The following is a 23,934-nucleotide window of genomic DNA, read 5'->3' on the forward strand; positions in this document are numbered from 1 at the left end:
CTAAGACCTTAAGAAGTCAATGCTTTTTTGATCAATACATTTACAGATATCTGATCGGATATCTGCAGGTTTTTCCCTACCTCACCTGCAAGACAGCTTCTGCAAACTTTAAGGCTTTTAACAATTCACTAGGAAAAAAAAAAGCTTTAGAAGACAGACTCTTTAGCTAGGCTGGTTATGTAGCTACCTACAAAAAACCTTTTGAAAAAATACCTCAAATATCTTCTGTATTTTGAGGGGAAAGTTAAGACTATTTAGGTGAAGGCATTTGAAATAAAAGAAGCATATAGCACAAATACCATGTGATACCAAACATCTATTTTTTTAATGGAAGAGGAAAAGCAAACTGTAGCAGGAAAGCCAAAGAAATCATATGACTGATATGCAGTGAGGCTTGCAATTGGGTAAGGATCTGGGAAACATAGTATCTTAAGAAAATTGTTATGAGAGCAAGCAGCTCTCAAGCCTAGCTTCTCACTGAGTTTCGCTGAGAGGGTGCTGCAGCACTTCCTATCTAAAGTTGGATGAAATTAGGCTGAATAAGATTATTCATCTCTCACTTCCAAATTTCTAGTAGGACAAGGAAGCTCTTTATTTAGAGAGAGAGACTCTGGCAGCCCAATTTCTATTCTAATAGCACGTCTCCACTACAGATTCACCTGAACACCTGGCTTTGCTCAGCAGTCATCATTAAACCTAATATATTTACTAGGACCCTGTCATCAAGGATGCCTTATTACACAGCCTTGTTCCCTTGGCAGACCCACACCCTGCGTGTTTCGTCTTAGCACTGCCAGCAATGTCATTAATGTAACATTTGACTCTGGGGCTTTCATCAATTTTTAAATCTCAGGCCATCAGCGAGGTACTTGGTGTACACTCTCAACGAATCACATTCTGTACATAAAACAGAAGGCTGATGGTTGGTGAAATGTTCAATTACATGAACATTTTACTTTCCAGAGCACATTACCACTATTACCCACAAATGCTGCTTTACCATTCAGTGTTCCCAAATATTGCTGTTGACACAGTCAATTCATGGAAGCCTATGTCTGATTCTGTATTTTTTTTGCAAAGCACTACAAAAGGCTATGAAGCCTTTAGTCCTAAAATAACACAAAGACTATATAAAATCTGTTCCCTCAATGTTTTCATATGAAGAAATGGAGCCTTTAATCCCAAGTCTGCTGCAGAAACTGATGTTGGAAAAATAATATTGTATTGAAACTTGCTCTAGACACACTATTGGACAAGGTGCACTACTCAGCCACAATGAGGTAACATAGCAAAGTCTCATTTTTCAGATTAAAACCCAAAAAAAGTAATTGTCTTTCCAGCAATTATGCAAATAGAAGGTGAAACAGACCAAATAAGGATTTTATTAGACAGTCATCCGATTTTATTAGACTTAGGCATCCGATATGGTTTGGGTCAGTTTTAATTAATGATTAAGTGAGGTGCTCCCAGAAAGATAAAAAGCTAAGAATGATCCTGAATAAATATGCAAAGTGTAAATCCAATCATGATTCCACATTATCTCCTTCAGGTAAGAGGTCTGAAACCTCAACATAAACATGGATTTGAATCAGTGTGGATGCACAAGTGCCTTAGTCAAACACTGCACTATCTGCTTATCTCCACTCAATTTTTTCAAAACTGGGGCCAAGTTATCCAAATTGATCAACTGTAACTGAAATTATCTGCTCCTCCTCTGTTACTTCATGATCCATGGGGTATAGCTTAAGTGCTTACTATTAAATCAGGAGCATGTTTGTTGGAAGACATTTTATTTTTCATGTGCTTCAGCTGCACTGAAAATCTTCCTCTATGATTAAAAGGGCAGATGAGACTTGTTTGTATCCTGTGACAGATCAAGGGGTAATGGAAAGAAGCTGGAACACAGAAAGTTCCATTTAAACAGAAGGAAAACCTATTTCAGTGCTGAGGTGAGGGAGCCCTGGCACAGGCTGCCCAGGGAGGGTGTGGAGGCTCCTGATCTGGGGGTTTTCAAGAACCACCTGGACACATTCCTGTGTGACCTGATCTAGGTGGACCTGCTTTAGCAGGGGGGTTGAACTGCATGATCTCTAATGGTCCCTTCCAACCCCTACCATTGTGTGATTCTGATTTCCTCAAATCAGGAGAAAGCAAAGAATGTTATTTCATGTTTGTTATGAAGTTTAATTTTAAAATTAGGTAAGGCAGAAAAGAATGGAGGAGGAAAAAGACAGTGCTTTCCTAAATATGTAAGGCAAATGGGATTTCCTAGTTTCAAGGTGAAATGACATTTGGTAATGTGGAATACAATAATTGTATTTATATATGTATCCAAGGAACACATGTTAAACAGGTAAACCAAGCCAGTCAAAGAAAATTAGGGATTCATGCTGTGCAGAGAAAGGGAAGAGAGAAGTTAAATAAAATACACATGCTTCTGCTGTGCTGCCAGAACAAGCCACAGTAGTTAAATCATACTCGGTCAGACTTTCATTGCATTTTCAAGTCTCATATTGTCAGTGTTATGAGACAGCTGCATTGAATTAGTAATGCTGTGAGCGTGCATAGATTTTCAGAATTCAGATTTAGCTGGGTCTCAGCTAAGAGCTATCATCATCAACTAGCTAGAAGAAATAATTTTGCTTATTAAACATACAGCCTTGACAAATGTATCAGTGATCCAAAGCATTTCTATGAATGGCTCAGCCTGTGCTCTGGAAAGTGCCAGAAAACCAATGAAAACACATTTAATATGTAGAATTATGTGTAGATAATTGGACAGATCTGATTTTGCAAAAGCCTTCATGGAAAAAGTATCAAACTGCACAAAGGACTCATTCCCCTTCACAAAGTTTCAGCAAAATATCATTAGATTTTGCAAATGTTACTCCAATTGCTGGTGAAACAAAATAAAAAGAAAACAAACCAAGCCCTACCATGTACTTTTTCCAAATTAGGAAACAATGAAAGGGTTTGAAATTGCCCTTTAAAAAAAAAAAGGCTTAGACTACTGAACTAATTTGTATTCAAATTAATGCCACAAAGAATTTATCTTCTCTTCCCCCATGCTGTATCCAGTCATCTTTAAAAATCCAAACGTACATCTTCTTTCCCTGAAAATTCCCTCAGGATGCCATGACTTAAGCTGTAGTTTAGTTAGCTGGAAGAGATAGTTAAAAATGTAGGGGCTGCTTTCTACTTAGGGAAGATATTTGTTGCATGGCTGGCCAAGATCCAGGAAAAGATCTACAAGGTGACAGTTTTGCTTAGTTTCAGAGAAAGAATAATTCAAGTTTAAAAGGTTAGTAGTAAGAGTTAACACAACAAAAAAAACCATTTTAGAAATAAGTACCACCAGTTCCACTTTCATCTGTGGTCTGTTGCTCTGTAGAAGAAGCAGGTTTGTAAGTCAAACAGCAAACAATGCAAATTAACCAAAAAATGTGGATGCTGGATATCGTAATGATAATTTCTATCAAAGCACTTTCAAACATGTTATAAATAAACACTTAAAAGTCAATACTCAAGCTGACAGAAGACACTACTAAAACACACTCAGTGCAATTCAATCAATTTAGAAGATAAGCTGAACCAAAGAATTTTTTGGTTTATTTTATTCCTGGACAATAACTTATTTTCAGTTACTTATTGGTGGAGTCTTCCAGTTAGGTAGTGCATACGAAAAGATTGCAGTGGAACTGCACTCCTGATTTGCTGGTCTGATTTCAGAATGTTTCCAAGCAGAAAGAGTTCTGTGAAATAGGAAACAATCTGAGCTCAAACTGGACATGTTCCTATGCGACCTGATCTAGGTGAACCTGCTTCTGCAGGGGGCTTGGACTACATGATCTTTGGAGGTCCCTTCCAACCCCTATCATTCTATGATTCTATGATAATGAGTGTTATAAAGCATCACCTAATCTAGAACAGAATCTATTCTCTGAGAAGCTTGGACACTGCCCACTGAACCTCCTTACCCATTACTGGTCACTCACACAGCGTTCTGCAACACTAAGGGCGTGTTTAAAACATTTTAGATGTAATATTGCAGTACAAGTGTTTTGAGGTTTTTTGCTCTGTTTAAATAACCAGTTTTAGCCCACCATCACATGTAACGCACTCGAAGGGCTCAGAACGACTCCCTTTATCTGCTGGTTGAGGGCTGGCAATGCAACGCTGCCCAGGGGTGTATTTCCCATGTGGCTTCTCTCTAGCTCTTCCCAAAGCGAAAAAGAGCTCTAAGTCTGAGCAGCCTTTCAGGGTTAAGTAAAGACAGGATTCTTTCCCCTGTACATTCTGTTTTAAGATCCAAGGTAGGAAAGGATGTCCACGTCCCTAGGAATTAGTACTGCACCTGCCAGTGTGCATGCCTAATATTGTGTGATTTCAGCCATGCTAGAAAAGCTGCTACTTACCTGTTTTGCTCTCTGCATCTGGAGTTACAGATCCCCCCCATGACCATCTCTTCTGTCGTGTTTCCAGCCGCTGATTTCGTTCCAAGGTACGATGCATAACTGCTTCATACCGCTCCTATCATCAAACAACATCTCTATGAAGCTTACAAGTACAAAGCACAGCTTTGTCAGAAGACAATTTTTTCCCAGTATGATTTAAAGTATGTTTTACTTATACTGCCTGATAACAAGCTTTTGTTAAAAAACTATCATGCAAAGAACGTTAAGGGCAATTACTGGTTTCAAAACACTGCCAACATGATTAGGTTGAGCTAAAGCACAGATAATCTATTCTGCTCTATACTTAAAATAGCCACCAAACAGATTTTCTATTTAGTAGGCAGCGCTTCTTATTTTCTAAAAAAGGATAAACCTCAAACTGAGCAAAAAGAATTGCTTACCCTTTAAACTATTTATATTTTGAAGCTATTTCTAAAAGGTGATCAAATTTTTTCTTTATAAAAATACCCAGTCTAAGGTTATTTGTATTTTCAGAACTATATGAACACTGACCCATGTGTGACCCAGATACAGGCATTGACAGAGATTTGCTGAAATTAGAGATACCAAGAAATGAAGGCAAAACTGTGAAAAAGGCCTATCAACTGCAGACCTTAGCAACCACTGCTGACAGGGCAAAGAGGACTAAAAGAGGCTTTTGCTTCTGTAGCCAGGACTAGTAATTTCTAATGGGGGAGGCTTTAGCTCTTGTGCATAAAGATGAACTGTAACTGTGCTAGCCTTCTTCTGAGCCTGCTTTTCATATATGTGTCAACAACAGATTTCTCTTCTGGAACAGTCATATCCCAAGTGATCTTTTGAAGCAGTATTTACTGCTGATACATTGCAGTAAGGTGCCAAGGGGACTCATTATCCAAACATTTCTCTCTCTTGAAGCCACAAGATTTTTACCTTCTTTCAACACCATTTCACAACACAAACTAAAAAAAGTCACAGTGTAGAACAGACAAAAGTAATCTTGGAAGGAAGGATTCCATTAATTGACAAAAGATAAAGTTAAAAAGCTTTTGTTTGAAATATAAAACTTATCTTCCCCTCTGTTAAAGAAATCTAAACTAGAGTTTACCTAAGGTGCCAAAGTACCCAGACATTATGTAGTCTGTAGATTATATTTCCATGGAGGTATCTGCAGTGCAGTAACTGTTCAAAGTCACAGCTAAAGACAGAGGTTTGACTTCACAAACAACAGAAAATCAATTATCAGCTCAAGACATCAACACAGTAATTTGCACAGTTGTACAGAATAATTGTGTAACTGTGAGAAGACAGGTATCTCAATCCTGTCTTCAAGAGCCTCTCAGGCAGAAAACCACTTATTTTTCCAGAGTACTTGCTATTGTGCTGTTTCTTCTACTTTATCTAAGGAAGATGATGATTAAATGAGATTTGACTGAAGTATCAAACAAGAATGTTGGAGATTATGGATTTTTAATGCATTTTTATCTACTAAATTTACAATTGCAGATGGTATTTTGCTGGCAAATATTGCCCTAAGATAGCTTACTTCTTTAAAAGTGATTATTTTCTAATGTCAGTGTATCAAATCTAAGACCTGTCTTCATTTTCTGGTTGAAAGCAAGGTTTACAGGTCAAGGGCACACTATCTGCCCAGCTGCCAGACTCTTCACTTGTAACTATCTGTGTACAAGGTCACCTTCCTCTAGGGACCAAGTAAAAGACAGGGTTAACACCAACCAACCACTCATCAGCTAAGCTTTCTGAATTATTCACCTCAGTGGCCACTTAAAACATATCCACCATCCTCAAAACTACATGTATAAATGAACTATAGGCTTAGGGGTAACACCTCTTGACGCATAAGAGATGATTTTTGCTTAAAGTAGTTGCTGAAAGAGATGATACTGCACTGGATTGCAGTCAAGGCCCACCCAAACATTTCTGCTTGTTCGCCAGCAATGTAAACTATTCCATGAAGTTCAAATGGAATATCAATCTGAACACACCCAGAGCCAATTACAGATAACCAACACTACTGTAGAATACTGCCAGTCAAAAAGGGTAAAAAAAGATGTATTGCTAGAGCAATGCAGCATTGGCTGGACTCTAAGAGAACAGCCACCCAGGCTTATAGGCTCTTCATCAATGACCCACAGCAAGTTCTTACAACCAGCTTATGAAAGCACACTTGCATGTCATGCCTTCACTGCTGACACCCTGTAAATGAACCCTTTCAGAACTTGAATCAGATTTAATACACACCAGCACACATACTCTTCAAAAGGGATGGCATTACTTCATGTATTTATTTCTACTTTCACTTCTATCATCTTGCAACAAGCTCTGCAACTCAAATACTGCTCTGCTGGCCCACATGCAGTCAAAGTCAAGGCAGAGTCAAAAACAGTCAATGCATAGTTCAAAGCAGCAAATGGTAACTACACAAGTAACATTATCAACCACTCAACATATAGTAACAAACTGTAATTTAGAAGCACTGAAGGAACACGAGCCTCTTAGGCCACAGAGGTGGTCCCAAAAAGCAAAACACAGATTTAAGATAAGTCTAAGACCTATTTCCCACACTGATTTACAAACAGAATTTACAAAGTGCACCAAAAGGAGCTAGAAATCTAAGAATATAGGGGTGTGGGGGGGGGGGTGTTTCGCTTCTGTGAAAAATAACCAGTGGCAAAGAGCAGTCACAGCTCCTGAGCGCCTCAGCTATAGCTAAAGCTAGGCCTAGAATGGGGAAAGAAGACATGTGGAGTCCATATAGCTCACTGTACAGATGTGGAAAATATTTTTATGTTCTAATACATTCCCCATTTCCACAACTTTCTATTTCATACCACCTCAGAGCACAGTAATGTGGGAAAACAACGAAGGAGCTTCTTCAGAACTATAGAACTTTGACATATAGTACCTTTTCCTCCTCTATTTTTTGTTTTCTCTTTTCTTCTACTGCTGCTCTCCGTTGTTCCTCTTTCTGCTTCTGTTCTTTGAGCTTTCTCTGCCTTTCTTCTAACTGTTTTTCATATTGGATTTTTGCTTTTCTCTCCTTTTCAAGGATTTGTGACTCTTTGGCAGCTGTAAATTTTTAAGAAAAAATTAAAATCAAACTTGAATATTCACTAATATTACAACACAACTTACAGGCAAGAGACTACCAAGCACCAAGCAAAATTAGCACCACTTAAAGCTAAAATATATGGCAAGATTAGCATACAGAGCTGGATAACGCCACACATGACTGCAGAGGAGTCTTTAACTCTGTTCCCAGGTTAGGCTGGAATTAGAAGTTTTCCTGCCATTAGACTTTGCTGTCTAGACAGGAATGTCAGGATATGCATATACTTAAGCATGTTTTAAGTTGAGTATCAAAAGGCAGAATTTCCTACGTTGTGATTTTCTGCTTTTTTTTATAATGAAAATATTTAAAGCATCAAGTGACAAGATGGGAAAATGACACAGTTACTGCATCTGAGTTCAAAATAGTTATGTCACTCATCTCTGTAGCCTCCACCTAGGAACAACTGTGCACAGGTTAACAGGAAGCTTCAAGTCCTGTGACAAAAAGCTGGTGATTGAATATACAGTGGAAGTATTTTCCGCAGCTAGACAGATGAAATGAACCAAGAGGCCAGAGAATTACACCAGCAATGCATAGGCTGTAGGTATATATAAAAAGCCCCCAAAATACTTTTGAATTTTTATGTGTCCCAGTCCTATTCTCACTGCATGTTAGGATAACACAATCACCCCCATTGCTGTGTGCCTTTGCTTTTATATTAAGAAATGGAGAGGCCAGACAGATACCATTCCTCATAAGTTGGGAGACCAAGAACTGGGACTACAGGGCATACCGTGACCCTTTCATCTCCGGCTGCACATACATGCACTGATTCACATCTCAAACAGCATAAAGCTGGGCAATAGTTTTATGCTCTTCTCTAGGTCTCAAATTCCTTGCTAAGGTGAAGCACGTACTGCTGACACTTCAATCCAGGAGTTATTTCAGTGTGCTAGGAAACAAGGGTAACAGTGTTCAAGGCAATTAAGTCATTCAACTAGCTAAATCTTTTCTTGTTTTCTCAGAACCAGCATTCCCCAAATCTCAGGGCTGCAGGAAGCAGTTGTAAGCTAAAAGTTTCACTTTCAGAAATTTTTTTGTTAAGGCTTTCAGTAAGAAATTGGCTAAATTTGTTTGGTGGTCACTAAGAAAAGGGAGGTCAAAAGTGACATAGAGCTTCAAGAAGCTAATGTTTTCCTTCAAATCAAATAGCTCTCCATTAGGTTCACGGATGGTCACTGATGCAAAAAAAAAAAGAGCAGACCTTGTCTCTTGTCCCTAGCAAGTTGAAAAGACTGACTTGAACAAGAAGTAAGTTATTCCTTTATCACAAACATTTGTAGGAAATGACACTTTAATAGAAATATGAAAATACCATGTTGCTTTTCCCGCTCTTCTCTACGCTCCCTGGCCAGTCTTTGTCTTTCTTCTGTTCTTAGAATGGAACCATCTATCACTGTCAGAAGACAAATTAAAGACATGTAATTGTTAGTTATTATGAACATTCAAATTAAATAAAAAGTAAAAAATCTTTCCTATCAAAAGGATCAAGGAACTTCCTGAGAGAAAAATGTACCACCAAAGCACCACACACTATACAGAGATTAAAGATGTCACCTGAAAAAATCATAGGAAGCTGAATACTCTCCTTTTTCCCCTTCCCATGCCCTCACAACAACTAATCCACTATTTTTAATAGGTACAGCAGAAACAGACACAGTATTAAAAGGCCTGATGTGTACAGTAAAAAGAAAGCCTGAGCAGAAGCCTGACGTGTGTGAGAACATACCTTTATTCCAAATTCAGCACTGATCCTCATACACATTGATTCCTATGATCGAGAAGTATAGGAATCTAGGAAAACTCAACCTGAGAACTGATTGTTCACTCCAATTTGACAAATCAAAGTGCTGTAGGAAATCCAGTTTGCAGGCTAAGCAGAACCAAGACTTCTTAAGCCTTTGCAGGTATAAACACTTGAATTTCAGCAAGAAGTGAACTGGTAATCCGGCCAGGGCACAAAAATAATTATTTATCTTTGTTGTTCTGCCTTGCTGAAAAGATGGGCAAACTTATCAGCTGAACTCTGAGCAACTTAAGAGTAAAAGACTGTCATTAAAACAAGACCTTCAATGACTTTATGAACAATCTACCAGGTGCTTTATACACTGATAATCACCTGAAAAAAGAACACCAAATTTCCTTTTAAAAGATGTTTTATTCATTCCCTACTAACTCACCCTTGTGAATCCAGTACTTCATTAATAATAATGACTAATAATTATACCTGGCTTAGTTGCTGTCTTTATGTTTATTGAGGATTGGACTGCAATAGGGCTAACACCACTTTGGCTTCTTCTTTCTTCTGCTATGGCTTGGGCTGCAGCAACTGTGAAAAAGAATCATTCCATATTAAGAAAAGCCCTATAACCACAATTCATGAAATAAATACATAAAATTCTATTTGAGGTTGCAGATCCTTTTATTTAATAACTAACTTGGGTCTGCTCAACTTGTAAGAAGGAAAAAAACATCTGTCAAGTGAGACTTGAGACCCAGCGGAGCTTTCCTTTGGAAAAACAACAGTTGCTAACCCTTATGTTTTAAAACATGCAGCAGAGGACTATAGAGTTTCAAAAATAATCAAACTTACTAAATAACTTTCCCAATAAGAAAAACAATAATATTTAGCAAAGTTAACTTACACTAAGTTACACTTAATAACAACTCTTTGCTACTGCACATGTATTTGCAGGCTGAACACGTACATGTCATAGACAATTAGCTTTGGCAGAATCACATTCTGAGGAGATCCATGCAGGGAAAGGTTTATGAAGACCTTATTTCATGACATGAAACAAAGTGGATTAGCTGCATAAAGTAAACCATTAAGGGATGCTTACAGTGTGCTTCTAAAACTAGATCTTAAAAAATAAATTTCAGTTCTAAATTAGACTCTAAAACAGTAATCTGAGCATTCGAGTGTCACCAAGGTGAGTACAGTGAACTGCAGGCCTACAGCTCCCAGTTAGTCACACAGAAACGAAATGCCAGCGATACTAAGTAACACAACCCATTAAGAAGTCAGGGAGACTAATTTACTGTATCACTTCCCACAGATTTTCTATATTTTGGTCTCAGCTTTCACTTTAACTAATCACCTTTTAGGGTATGAGGGTGAAGCATTACAGGGAAAGCTGGTAGGGAAACCTGTAAGGCAGCATTGCCCCATTTTCCTGCACAGCTTTGAATAGGAGTTTCCTTACAGCAGTGAGACCTTACTCTCACCCTGGGTGACAGGTATGGGGAGATCAACTTGATTCTTACAGCAAAGATCAACTTCAGGGGAAGCAAAACAATAGACCACACAATCAACCAAACAGGAGAAAGCAGAGGAGGCTGTTGTAACAGAAAAGGAAATCTGCAAAAGAAACATGTAAAGTGTTGAGATTTCAACCCTAACAGGAAAGGCAAATAGTAGAATTTGGTGTTCCATTTAAAAAAGGAAGAGGACAGCTTTGCCAATGATCTCAGGCTTCCCTTTAATAGAGTAGTGCAGAATGCAAAGGAGGAAGGAAGAGTCTCCCTCTTCTCCATGCATTGCCATGACAACTAGTTGTGTCATGGTAATAACCCTCCCTAAGGCTGTGCCCAAGAACAATCACCTCAAAGTGTTTAATCCCATGTGATGTCAGTGATAAGTGCTGATTACAATACTTATTCAGCAACTCTAAATTGTTATTCGCAGCTGTTGCCATGTCTTGAATTAATTTTTCATTGCAGCACCAAACAAGTGTCTTCCTCAGTTTCATCCCATAAGCCTCTGAAAATCTTTTCAAACAAGTCAGAGGCCAGATATACTATACCACGGTAAGATTACCAACTGGTGAGGAGAACAGCTAGGAAAGGGGTCCCTGTAATTTTACTGTGTAGACCAAAAATCAGTAAAAAAGATTTTTTTTGTACACTATTGTATATCATGTGGATGGAAATCTAGCCCTAAAATTCATCAAGTGGAGAACAACAAAATTATATGTTCTCAACATAATCAAACATGAGAACAGCCTGAGGAAAAACCAGTCCACTGCAGGTTTTTCTCAGAGCAAAAATATACAGTCAGGCTTTTAGACCCAATGACACCTTTGTAAAGGCTGACAAAAAAATAAGCTTCTTCATATAACATTTGAAGTTAAGACAAATACAGAAACCCAGTTGCAGCTTTTCTTTGGTCTCCATCAGCAAGGGAGGAGAGACAAGAGATGCACAGGCAGACTGAGCCAATTCAGCCCAGCCCATCCAGGAAATGAGACCAACAAAATAAATTCACCCTACACCTACACTAGCTTTAGTTAAGAACAACAGTGGAATTTTGACCCAACTCTAAATATTTAAACATGTAAATTTCTGTAACAAAGTTACAATACGAAGCAAGATGCAATTTAAGCAGGTTCAATATGAATCTTATTTTACTTGCAGAGGTATTTTAGTATTGGCAATCCTGCTAAACAAACCAGTCAGAATGGTTGTAGGAGATTAGGTATTTATTTATTCATTTAAAAATAAACAAATATTTTAATAATGTTCATGATTACAAGGCACTCATTTAAAAAAAATGTGTCACATCTGCAAAGCAATTAGTTCATCTTAATTAATTAAGGTTGCAAAAAATTACCTGAGGTTCTATAGAACAGGGAAGTGGGTTACAGAAACAGTACAACTCGCAAAGGACACAGAGGTGAAAAAAGTCTAGAAATCCTTTGACAAAGGATTTTCTGTGTCATTTAAAAGATTTCTGTTCACTGCTTCAATGTTTCATTATTTGCAGAGAAACAATGTGCTTACAAATTTGAAAGCAGCAGCTTTAAAGGCACTAGGAGCACACCTTCATGATACACAGAAGCAATCCCTTTAACTAATAGAAAGCTAGAACTAGAAGAATTGAGGATTTCAACAAAAAGATTATTAAATGGGGATAGCCATCATATTAGATGCATCTCCAAGACGTGTGAGTTCAATTTCACCAAGTCTCAGGTCAACAGAGAGGTTTTAAAAGCTCTTGTCAATTTTGTAGCAAATTTACAACATGAAACCAGGATTTTCAAGACCCACACTCTACTACGGTAAAATTAATTGCATACTGTTGTACCCTGTAACCTTTAAAAAATACAGACTTTGTTTTGCTTTAATTTGATAAAAGAAATCCTTATTTTTAGTACACTTAAATATTCTTTGGCAGAGATGCAGAGATTATGGTTTTCCATAATGAATGTAGCAGTCTGTGATGGCGAGAAGCTTCATTTGAAAGAATTTTCCACAAAATCTATGTCTTTAAAATAAGCCTAACACTTCTATAATTAATTGGGATACCCCAGAACAGGAAACCAGTTAATGACCATTTCACTAAAACCTGTGTTACTCTGGGGTGCCTTCCCAGAGAAGAAAAATTCTCTTAGAGGCAAACGAAATCTCATTTCTATTCTGAGCCTCCCTTCCCACAGTAGTCACTAAAAGGCTTTCACAACTATAATTTGTGATCAGCATAATGTGTGTGCTTATTTTACAGCAGTCTACCTTTAAATACTTCAGCTAAAATTAACAGAGCTACAAGCCACATATGGGGGCAATAATAATATTTGCATTAATGCATAATAAAATAGGGCTATTTGGAAATAACATGGTTGGGTAATTTGGGAAGCAGTTTCCCTTCTGTACCCTCACCACCATTTAGCACAATATGTCTGGCCAAGCATCTCACAGATAAACCGAAGCAACAGAAGCAACAGGAACCAGCTGCTGTAGGAGGCAACATGCCAGATAGAGCCAACTCTCCCAATTTCATCCTCCAGGTCTGGATCAGGCAAGTCGTGCAGGTATGGCGGTGCCTCCCTTTCACTGGCCATGATGGTACTTCCCTTCACTGATCAGGTTTCCAATATGCCCTGAAGAGACCACTGCTAAAAATAAAACTTTATTTCTATTTCAATCCTTGTGCTGAGTTAATACCCTTGGCCCAAGAACACACAGTTGCTGTTCTCAGTAAACCTCATTAGGGACTGAAGCAGCTCTGACCCTGTACCTAGGGAGGTTTAGGCTTTCCATCCCATGGCCTCTCCTGGTGTCTGTGACCTGGCCTCATGCTGCCTCACTTGCTCTTCCCTTCCTGCGCTGAACCAGAAAGGAGAGAAGGATGTGCCAACTTTCATAGCAATCCTCCAGTTCTTATGACTTAATGACTCATTATGCAAAGCAAACAAACAAAAAAATCCCAGACTAAGCCTTAGAAACAGACGTTGGGAGATCTCTGGCATGTTATGGATTAGTACGAATCTCAGTGCTTGTATAGAAGTTTAAAGCAGGTAACAAGAAGGCAACAAACAACTGCTGTATCAAAAGTGAACTTCCCAGCAAAATATCTCTGATTTTATAGCAAACTCTGCCAAATCTGCAAGATGCCATTTTTGTCTTGCTCCACTACAGGCAGCTACTATTTGTCTAGCAGACAGTGATCCTTTCCAATAACACTGTTCAGATCCCTTTTCTTTTAATAACTTGCACGTACTTTCAGGAAAGATGATGGAAGTCAGCATTCAAGTTTGAGATTTCTGCACATTGTCCTTTAAGCTGATTTTGACTCATTAACTAACACAGGTTAAGACAAACGGATGCAAGATTCTATGTTAGAGGCTTTAACAATCAGGTATTGGATTTACATCATTACTCCTTTTTTAAAGGACACCAGAGGAAGGATGCACTCTCATACAAACAGGTGGACAACACAGAAAGATTCTAACAATGAACAGAAAAGCCTTCTCTGTATGCATTCCTTTTCTTCCCTGCTTTCCTCCTTCTCTCTGTCATTCCTCATTGATTCTCACGTCCCATCTTTGGGCTGCAAGGACTGCCAGGCTCCACAACCGAACACGTGAGCCTCCTAGTAGGCACCTTCTGATGGACCAGCTGGAAGGCAGATGGTTCTCCTGTTTTGTCTGGGCAGTCACCAGATGGAAAGCATACAGATCTCCAGAAAGCAGTGCACACTGTCTCTCGGCTTCAGCAGGCCGGAGAAGCTTCCTGTTGTCTTATCCTTATTCCAGACTCTATTTGCACACTTCTATTCTAAATATATACTCTACCTGGAATACCTACTTTATTATTTTTATGAGCATTCCTCCCATTACGCCCATTTCTGCAGCTACTTTTGTACAACAATCTGGTTTTTTTCCCAATGTTCCAGGCAGTTTAGGGTGATTTCTGCAGTTCATCAACAAGTATTGGTCCCACTGAAAAACTCTTGAAACAAGCATTCCTTTGTAGTATATGAATTAGTCACTCCACAAGTAAGTATTTGAGACCTATTTGCAAGAATGTAGGTTTTTACTTATCCTTAAACATCCACACTAAAATTCAGAGCAGGAAACACAAAAAAAAAAAAATAATCCCACAATAAAACACTACTTGCTTCTTATAAGGAAATCTACAAAGATAGGGATGAAGAAATCCCAAAGACAAGACACTGTATTCATTCAGCCTATGCCATAAACAGAGAGGCACCAGGAAGGTTGCTAGTTAATTTGTGGGTTGATCTCTGTACACTTTTCCCTAGGGGAAGCACATAATCTAAACCAAACTTGTCTATAATACAATCACAGAACAAAGAATCAAAAATTGTCCTTAAAAGAATCAGCACCCATTTCAAAACACTTCCTACAGTCAGTGGTGCTACATCATTGTCCAACAATCACATCAGGTGAGCACTATCCTTACTCCAAACCTCAGTGATACCTACTGTGAACACATCTCCTACAGGGCCTTACTGATTCCTGCTGTCACTCGTATTTTCTTATTTTAACTTTGCACACAGTGTTCAGCCAAGGGTTACACTTCTCTCTACTTAATGGGAAAAGCAACTGCCAGTACAATGCTCAAGGAAGATGCTGAGGTGTCACCAACTCTTGCAGAAGCCACTCTAAGGTTGGGAAGAAGCACTGCCTGTATTGTGCACACAGGCTGACAAGCTAAATCCACTCCCTGCTTGGAACAGACACCTATCTTCACAGTTTGGGATTCTTTATTAGTGAGGTATGTTATTATTCACCACTTGAGAGAAATTAAACTGAATCATAGCAGATACTCTCCTCTCTCTCACTGGATTTCTGCTGCCTTCATTTTCTCTTTGTCACACTCTTCTTCACCACTGTTCTTGCTTACCTTCCCAAAGAAGGCTTTGTGTTCTGCATGATCCACTTACTGCTTTGTTGTTGTTGTTTGTTTGTTTAAAAGTATGCAGTCTTTCACCATCTCTTTTGATATAACATGATTGGTACACAAAGGCCCTCCAAAGGGAATACTTCAATTCATATATTCCAAACCCTCTCCAAGCTTTAATGCAACTCCCATCTTATACCTGGCATTAGTTATTAATCTGTTTATTGCATTGTGCTTACCAAGCTTATCTGCACAACGACCTCTCTTCAGAGCTGATGCTTCCTGCATAAAGGATATTCAAGCCTTACAGTCCCAACTGTGTTCTATAGAAAACGGTCATGCATTGCAGTCTTCTCTTTGCTGTCTAGAACACAGTCAGTGAGACGGAGCCACAGGGAAGCCAGAGCTTTACAAAGGTTGGAACACTCATGATGTTTCTCAGAGAAAGAATAGGGCACTAAAGTGTTTGTAAAATTCTCTACCAGAACACATTAAGCTGCATTTTAGATGTAAAGAGAATATTTCTCCGCAGTCTCTGTGGGTTGGCAACAATTCTTGCCAACTGCAAAACAAACAGAAATTGCTTTCATTCACTTTGGGTGACTTCTTGTAAAGATATATTAGGCACAAACTGCAACACTGATGAAATAAATTATGACTAGAAGTCCTTTATCAACCAGCCCAAGTATTACAGAAAGGAGTATTTACCTGTTTCTGCATAGGGGAAATTCCAAACTATATGGACGAAAATTAAGTTGGTTTATATAATAAATATACCCTTATATAATTTCAAAGGGATTCATTGTGAAATTTAGCAGTTATGTGCTATGTTAGATGCTTATGTATAGGTGTATAGGTGTAAACACTCCAAACCTGATAGAATTAGACATAGGTTTAGCAGCTACAGAAGGATCAGAAAGTTAAAATGGTTGAGTTTTAAGTATAGACTAGAAGATTATTGGTACCCACACTGCTGTACAGATCATTTTCTTTGTTTAATAACACTTTCCGATGCCTCAGGCTCCTGGAGTAGATTAGGGAAAAAAAAAAAACCCAAAACTTAACATGTTTTGTCCTTCACACTGGACTGGATTAACAGATGTGAGAGCAGTCCCACTTCTACCCTGCTCTGAGCAGTTGGGTTCCTACCATAATTCTAGCTCAAGCCACAGCAAAAGCTAGGCAGACAGAAATCAGTTAGGTCTGCTTTACTCCAATTCTAGAGGCTAGCTTAAATGAATTCCTGTTTACACTCCTGCATAAAGTAACATCAAGACAAACTTCTGCTCTCTCTCCTCCTCTTTCGCATCTGTTTTCCCCATTGCATTATTTCTGTCTTTTATACTGCACTATCCCTACCACTGGAAATTGCTAACTTCTATCCCCTACTTCCCCTTTTCCTGAGCAGTCTGGTTTCTTTCGCTTGCTCAAAGCATATTCTTATAAATGCTTTTGTTCTCTTGTTTGCAGGCTGCCTATTGTTTAATACAACCAGCCCACACAATGCCAGCAACCTAGCACTACAAGTCACAACTAATTCAAGACAAATCCTGTGAAAAAAACATTTTGAGCCTTCTTAAGATGGAAAGGTAATAGCTTCTTTACATCACAGCAATGACAACTACTGCTTTGGCTTTTTACACTTGATGAATTTCTTATGGTAACTTTAGAGTTCATTCAAACACTGTCTCTGCTTCAGAAGAAAGAGGAATATATTGGCATTTACCCCCAAGAGACCAGCTTCCAGACTCAAATCAAATCACTCAATGCAGCCATGCTATAAGGCACTGACAGGTCTGCAGTGTGTTTAATGCAGCAAACTCATTGTCTACAGTGAACCACTGGTGCAAAATGAAAAATGAATTAAAACTGCAAGCTTTCTTAAAATTCTACGCTTAACCTAACTAAGAAAAAAAATCAAAGAACTGAGGTATTCCACTACAAGTAATGTAGCAAAGTAATCCTGAATCAGTCCTTGGCTCAAACAGCTTAAAGAATGGGTAAGTGAAAAATAACAAATGGGTGTAAAAAAACCAAGCAGGATAAAAGAGGAGAGCAATAAAGAGACTGTATTTTCTCCTGAATTCACTGTCTAGTGGCAGAAAGTCTTTCAGAAAAATCCAAAAGTGAGGTGACACTCACTGATCTGGGGACAAACCATCCTCAGTTTTGAATGTCCAGTACACAACTTCCATATCATTGATCAAAACTGTGCTGCAAAAGTATGTTCCTTTCAGAAATTCTCTTGGCAAAACTAACCAGAGGAGAAACTTTCCAATCAATAAATGTCTTTTATTAAATGATGTTATTTAAGTATAAAGATCTCTACAGGATTTCTATGCTCTTGTAGTCAATCCCTCTTGGACTTGTGATGCCCAGAGAAGACAATTCAAAACCAACAAAGTATGTACTCCCTCCCAAGATTCAGGTCAGTACATTTAAACAGCAGTGTTTGTAAATTAAGAGCCAGTTAAGTACTCATAAACCAGTATATTTAACACTATGAGGAAAGACAAGAGGTATTCTGAACACGGTTAGTGGTTAACTGTTTCCTTCAAAGGCAACTTCAGCTATGGATCCTTCACCTAGAAAGCAGAAGTTTCAAACTGACAGGAAAACAAAAATAATTAAGAAGAAAACAAACATCAAGGAACTAGGCCAGCCTTCCTTAAAACCAAACACTTGCATCCATTTCTGTACACAGAATGCCACAAGCATATATAGAGTGGATGACAGAGGCATTATGTGGATGGCAGAGCAGCTGAGGCTTCTCTTTCAAAGGAAAACACTTTGAGCAACACTTGGTTTTTCTTCCATGGATCTCACACTCCACACAAGTTAATCACCAGCACCTAGAACAGTCTTAATAGTTGGACAGGCATATGGAAACACATTGAAAACATATCAGTGAAGAACTACCTGGTTGGAAGTTGAGTAATTGGAAGCTAAATGGTGCTAATTTATCTGTGGCAGAGAAGGAATTTGAAGTCTCCAGACTGATTTTAAAATATGACAAGGCATGTGATAAGTTACATTCAGAGAAGTCATCAAAATCACATGTTCAGAATTTTATTTGTCAGAGTATCCTTTTACATCAGGACTGCAAACATCTACAATTATTAATCAAGTTTAAAGACATCACTATTTGATACCCCTATCACTAAGGCTAGCCCACAGTTTTTCTTCCATTTATCTCATAATAATCCAGTGCTCCTCTTCTTCTTAAATCTCTCTCTTATCACTTTAAGAACTCAGAATTAATAATAGCATATCAGTACATGAAATATTCCTATCTGTTTTTCTTTTTGACAAACACAAGTGTATAAAAAGCAGCAGTGCTTAATTCTAGTCACATTTTAAGGCTCTGCAGAGTTAGGGATGGTAAAAGCTACAGTATCTCTGAGCCCTCACCATTGGGAGCTACAACTCTTGCCAGTCACTATTTATTTAACACTTCCATCTGAATTGAAGCATGGAATCCAAATTTATCTTTTGCAATTCTAACACACAAAGAACTACGCAGAGAATGGAACATTCTGAATAAGACATTTAAAAAAATATGCTGTATATGTACATGGTTTTGATTTTTTTTGCTCGACAGCGAGGATCTTTCTTGAATGGATTTGAAGAAATCTCAAGATTCTCAAGAATCTCTAGACAGCACTGACCATCTTCTGTTGTAAGACTTTGCCACCAAGACTCTGCCAAGGAGCTCTCTAGTACTTCCATAGGTGTTTGTACTAACTTGCTTTAAGTTAGGTTTTATAACTATTACCTAGAGACCAGACAAATTTGTGCGTGCTGCTGACCACTTGCTAGAGCAATGAAGCTTCACTATTAGCTATCCATCCAGCCTTCTTCTCATGTCAATTCTGTGTACATGCCTTTGGTAAAGAAGGTACCAGGAACTGTGCTCGAGGCAAAATGGACAAAGCCAGACAGAGACACTTATACAGGGAGAAATGACTGATTAGATGGAATTAAGCTGTTATTTTTATTAGACAACTTCCGACCAAACTGGGCTGGGCCATGCAGGTCATGGGAACTATGCCAGCAGCTAGATTTGGTGAAAAAAGGCACTTATTTTTGTCCTGTGACAGGTTTCCCAAGAGATCATGTGGGGCTTGGAAAGGAAAATATACATCTAGCACTTCAATACATTGTTTTGTATAACCATCACAACAATGATTCACTATACTAGTGGTAATCCTACCAACAACACAGCCAAGCTCTGGCAAAAGCAAATGCATATTCTCTACCACTGACTCTACAAAAGACAGGAGAATTTAGTATTTCATGGAAAATTAAGATAAAGCAATACATGTAGACTGCAATAGCTTAAATTACATGCACTTTCACTCTGATTACCCACACCAATCAAGGAAAACCTCACTTACTGGAAAAACCACAAGTAACTGACTATTCCCCTCTTCTCAAATTGTAACAAGCTCAGCAGTGCTTAGGTATTTGAATAACAGCAAAAACTCCTTTTCATCACTGAAGGATGACAGGAGCAAGCATAGATCATTAGAAGAGCAAGCAACTGCCATTTATGCACTACTGTTTCAGTGTACAATCATAATTCACATCTAATGATTAAGTGATGTTCACGCAGCACTGATGGAAACGTTCACTGGCTTCCAATAGTACCAAATTCTGCTTTTTGTTGTCCACCTAAGAGAATTAAGATTGGACAAGTGTAAGGGCAGAAAATTATTGTAAAGGAATTGTAGAACTGACACAGCAGGATAATCTGGCCTGCAGAATCTTAATTACAGCTGACACTCAAAGGAAAACATCTTCTCCTTACCTCAATACTAGCTTGAATTGACAAGAAAAAGATTCTCTTTGAACTTAACACATTGGTACCCAAGTTAGTAACAAGTGCCACCACGGGATCCTACACTTTCAAGGCCTAAAATAATTAAGCAAGCCACAGATTGACTCAATGCCAAGAGGCTGGTAACAGTGGAGGCAGGGAACAAGAACCCAACAGAGCTTTGTAATAAGGGCCCACAAAAAAAACCTATGCAAAAGGTAACTATACGAAAGATATATATACACTGCCCAGCCAGACTACAAGAAAAAGCCATGGCATCTCAGCAAGGTACTGCACGTGTATATTTATTGTCTTTAAAGGTGAGATTCCCAACCAGAAGTTCACTGGCAAATGACTGAAGGTGCATGGCACTGTATTTGTTTTCTATAGATGTTTGCTATCCAGACTGATTAAGAGAGCAAAGTAAACAATTTCCCACAGATCATCAGAAACTGGGTGCAAGTATCCCAGTTAGCAGGTATTTTGGAACCGAGAAGCTCCCCATGCAAACAGAGCTTAGAAGGGCAGAAAGTTACATCCCTCTCTGAACCTGCTGAATGGTAGTGTGGAACCTAATGAGGTTCCTCCTTCTGTCAGTTTGTTTTTCCTAACACTTTCTCCAGACAGCTGTGGTATCAGACTTGGTTGCTGCTCACAGTTTCTCCAAAGAGCAGCAAATACAGTGGCAATTATCTTGCAAATTCCACTGTTCACCAATGGATTGCAAGGATGACTTCTAAACATCATCCCCAGAGAGCGAGGGAGTGCTACTGACAAGAAGTCAGGAGCAGAACTGCAGTGGCCTGTACACTCACAGACAGTGTTGCTTTGATTCACATTAGCAATGAGTTCTTCTTCTAGCACATACTGTAGAAATGCATTCTGTGTAAACTGAAGTTTAGATTCTGGTTCAGTGAGTTCTACCCCCTCAGGGAAAAAAATTTCCAAGTTTAGCCTTTCCAGGATATAGTGAGAGTTCTGAGGTTTTGTTTTCAACATCATAAGCATATTAGAACATGTGCATATCTAAAGGGAGACGGAGCTGCCTCATTCAAGGAACACTTCACCTCCGATTTTGGGACTAAATCTAGGTCATGACAGCTGTCAGCAAATGTGCCTGCCTTTAGAACAACTTGGGAGCCACAGTGTAAGTGCATCCAATACACAAAAGAAAATTCAGCAGTTCTAGCAGGCAGGATAAGGATCAAATAGACATGGTCTATGTAACTGAGAAGTGCTATATTTTAGCACACTGTTATCCTTCCAGAGCAAAAGACTTTCTTCATTTTGAAAGAGAAATAAAAAAGTCATTAATATTTCTGACACAAACCACACTGAGGGACTGCCAGACGAGAGCTGTGCATTCAGGACCTTTTGCCAGCACTCATCTTTACGTAACTACACAGGTACATTGAAAGCAATCATATGAGAGGCTGTGAGAGTAGTTATTGTACATAGTCCAAGTTAGTAAAGAAAATTGTGGTTTGATCTAAACTAATTTTTTGTCTAGGATGCAAAAATGTTTATCTTTACTAATGGTTCAACTGCAAAGCTCATGTGTGGAGATGTGCCATGAAATTAACGCTTGGAACATACATGCACAATACTCATTTGAGTATGATATTATTAGGATCTTAAGTATAAATAGGCACATAAACACACTCAAGGACAAAATGAAAGTGGAGTTTCTTTAACCCTCTTAAAACATTAGTTCAAAAAAGTACAAAGATATTTAAAATTAAAAGATTATTCAGCCCTTTATTAGGAATCAACGGCCCAGACTGTCCCTGTCTTCTGCACTTGGGGCTGGGACACTGCACACATGGCTGGGACAAGCCACCTGCAGTAACTGCCAGCCTGCATGTAAGAGCCACCAGAGAAACCGAGAAGTTCAGATCGTCAAGAAGTGGTGAAAAATGGGCGATTCGTGTAAGGAAGCGGTCCTGCAGCCGGCTCTACTGCTGCCTACGAGCTGCGAGAGGTCCCAACTCAGCAACTAACACCTCGGGGGTGGGGAGGGTCGCTCCGCAGCCTCACAGCCCCGTCCGGCCTGGCGGGCGGGGAGCGGGGCAGGGGGCGGGCGGACCGCCTCGCCCTCAGCCCGCGCCAGCCGGACACAAAGCCCGGCGGCCTGCGCCGGCCTCAGATCCTGTTCCCGCTGCTTCTTCCCCGCTCCCCGCCCCAGGGAAGAGTAATAGGGGAGCGTCCCGCGGAGCGAACGGAGAGCAGGGGCAGCCAGCCCCAACACGGACTACGTCCTTCAGCTGCCGGAGCGCGGGGGTCCCCAGACCGCCCCCACTGGGACAGACATTTCCCCCCTCCGCCCCCTTCCTTCCCTCCCGGCCCGGGGCCGCGCTGCTGCCCGCTCTCACCCATCTGCTCCCGCAGCCCCTTCAAGGAGGAGGAGGAGGAGGAAGAAGAGCAGGAGGGGGGGGGCCGCGCCGCCGCCGCCCTCCGCCATCTTCAGCGCCGGGACGCGCGAGTGCCGGCCGGGCAGAAGGGGGACGCGGGAGCGCAGTGCGCAGGCTCCGCGCCGCCCGGCAGCGCCGCCGCGGGGGAGGGCAGGGCAGCGCCGCGCCGCCCGGCGCCGGCCCCTCACAGCCCGCTCGGCCCGGCCGGGCAAGGCGGCGGGCGGGGCCTGCCGTGCCGGGGCGTACCGAGCTCCGGGGCTGCCCCCCCTTCCCTCGCTCCTCCTCCTTCCCCCGCTGCCCCTCTTCCCCCTCCGCGTCTTTCTGCCGCCCGGGTCCGGCGGCGTAGCGGGCCTCCAGCGGCGATGACGGGAAAGGCGCTTTCCTCTGCCTTGCGCTGTCCGTGCCGGAGCCCGCCTGGGCTGCCGGATGGTGAACGCCTGCGGAACGGGCATTAGAAACGGGAGCTGCGTGGGCTACCGCGGGCCTGGCTCTGAGAGGGGTCCAGCACCTCCGGCCGCCTCGGAGCAGGACACACAAGGCACATAAAACCAGCTCACTAACTACCCTACAGGCCGGTGCATGAAGCATAACTTATGGCCCCACAACAACTGCAAGTGTTATCCCGCGATTAATGATGATGAATCACCTGATTTCAAAGAGAGACGCCCATGAGCCAGCTGCCTGGGGTAACAAGCCATTATAAACCCTCTGTAGACTCACATTTCAGAGGGTGCACCAAGTTGTAGTGTCAGCTTGGATGGATAAGAGTTGGAGACGGTTCGGCAGTTATCTTGCTGTAGCAAATGTGGCGTTGGCCTGAAGTTGTGGGAAAGGTACACAGCGAGACAAGCTCCCAAGGGCTGTAGCTGTGGATGCTGCTGGGCCAGCCAGTCAGGGAAAAAAATACTGAAACCCCATTGAATGAATTCCCAGGTATTGTTCTATGCTAACTTGAATTTGTCACTTAGTTGATATTTTGCTGCCTAGCTGGTT

General features: G+C 40.3%; 1 protein-coding gene across 10 annotated transcripts in view; it reads right to left on the reverse strand.

The window, feature by feature from the left end:
• Positions 1–23,036, reverse strand: part of MAP7D3 (MAP7 domain containing 3) — a 45,777-nt gene extending 22,741 nt beyond the window's left edge. For 9 of the 10 annotated variants that reach the window (XM_062007031.1, XM_062007030.1, XM_062007029.1 and 6 more), the window contains exons 1-6: positions 22,903–23,036; positions 9,794–9,895; positions 8,882–8,962; positions 7,360–7,523; positions 4,416–4,530; positions 3,353–3,385 (exon numbers count right to left, since the gene is read on the reverse strand). In XM_062007031.1, the coding sequence (XP_061863015.1) occupies positions 3,353–3,385; positions 4,416–4,530; positions 7,360–7,523; positions 8,882–8,962; positions 9,794–9,895; positions 22,903–22,906 (499 nt within the window). In that variant the 5' untranslated portion in view covers positions 22,907–23,036. The remainder of the gene's footprint in view (positions 1–3,352; positions 3,386–4,415; positions 4,531–7,359; positions 7,524–8,881; positions 8,963–9,793; positions 9,896–22,902) is intronic. The other variant, XM_062007026.1, reaches the window with a different exon arrangement.
• Positions 23,037–23,934: the final 898 nt, after the last annotated feature.

The sequence above is a fragment of the Colius striatus genome, chromosome 13, assembly GCF_028858725.1.
Source record: "Colius striatus isolate bColStr4 chromosome 13, bColStr4.1.hap1, whole genome shotgun sequence".
NCBI classification, from domain to species: domain Eukaryota; kingdom Metazoa; phylum Chordata; class Aves; order Coliiformes; family Coliidae; genus Colius; species Colius striatus.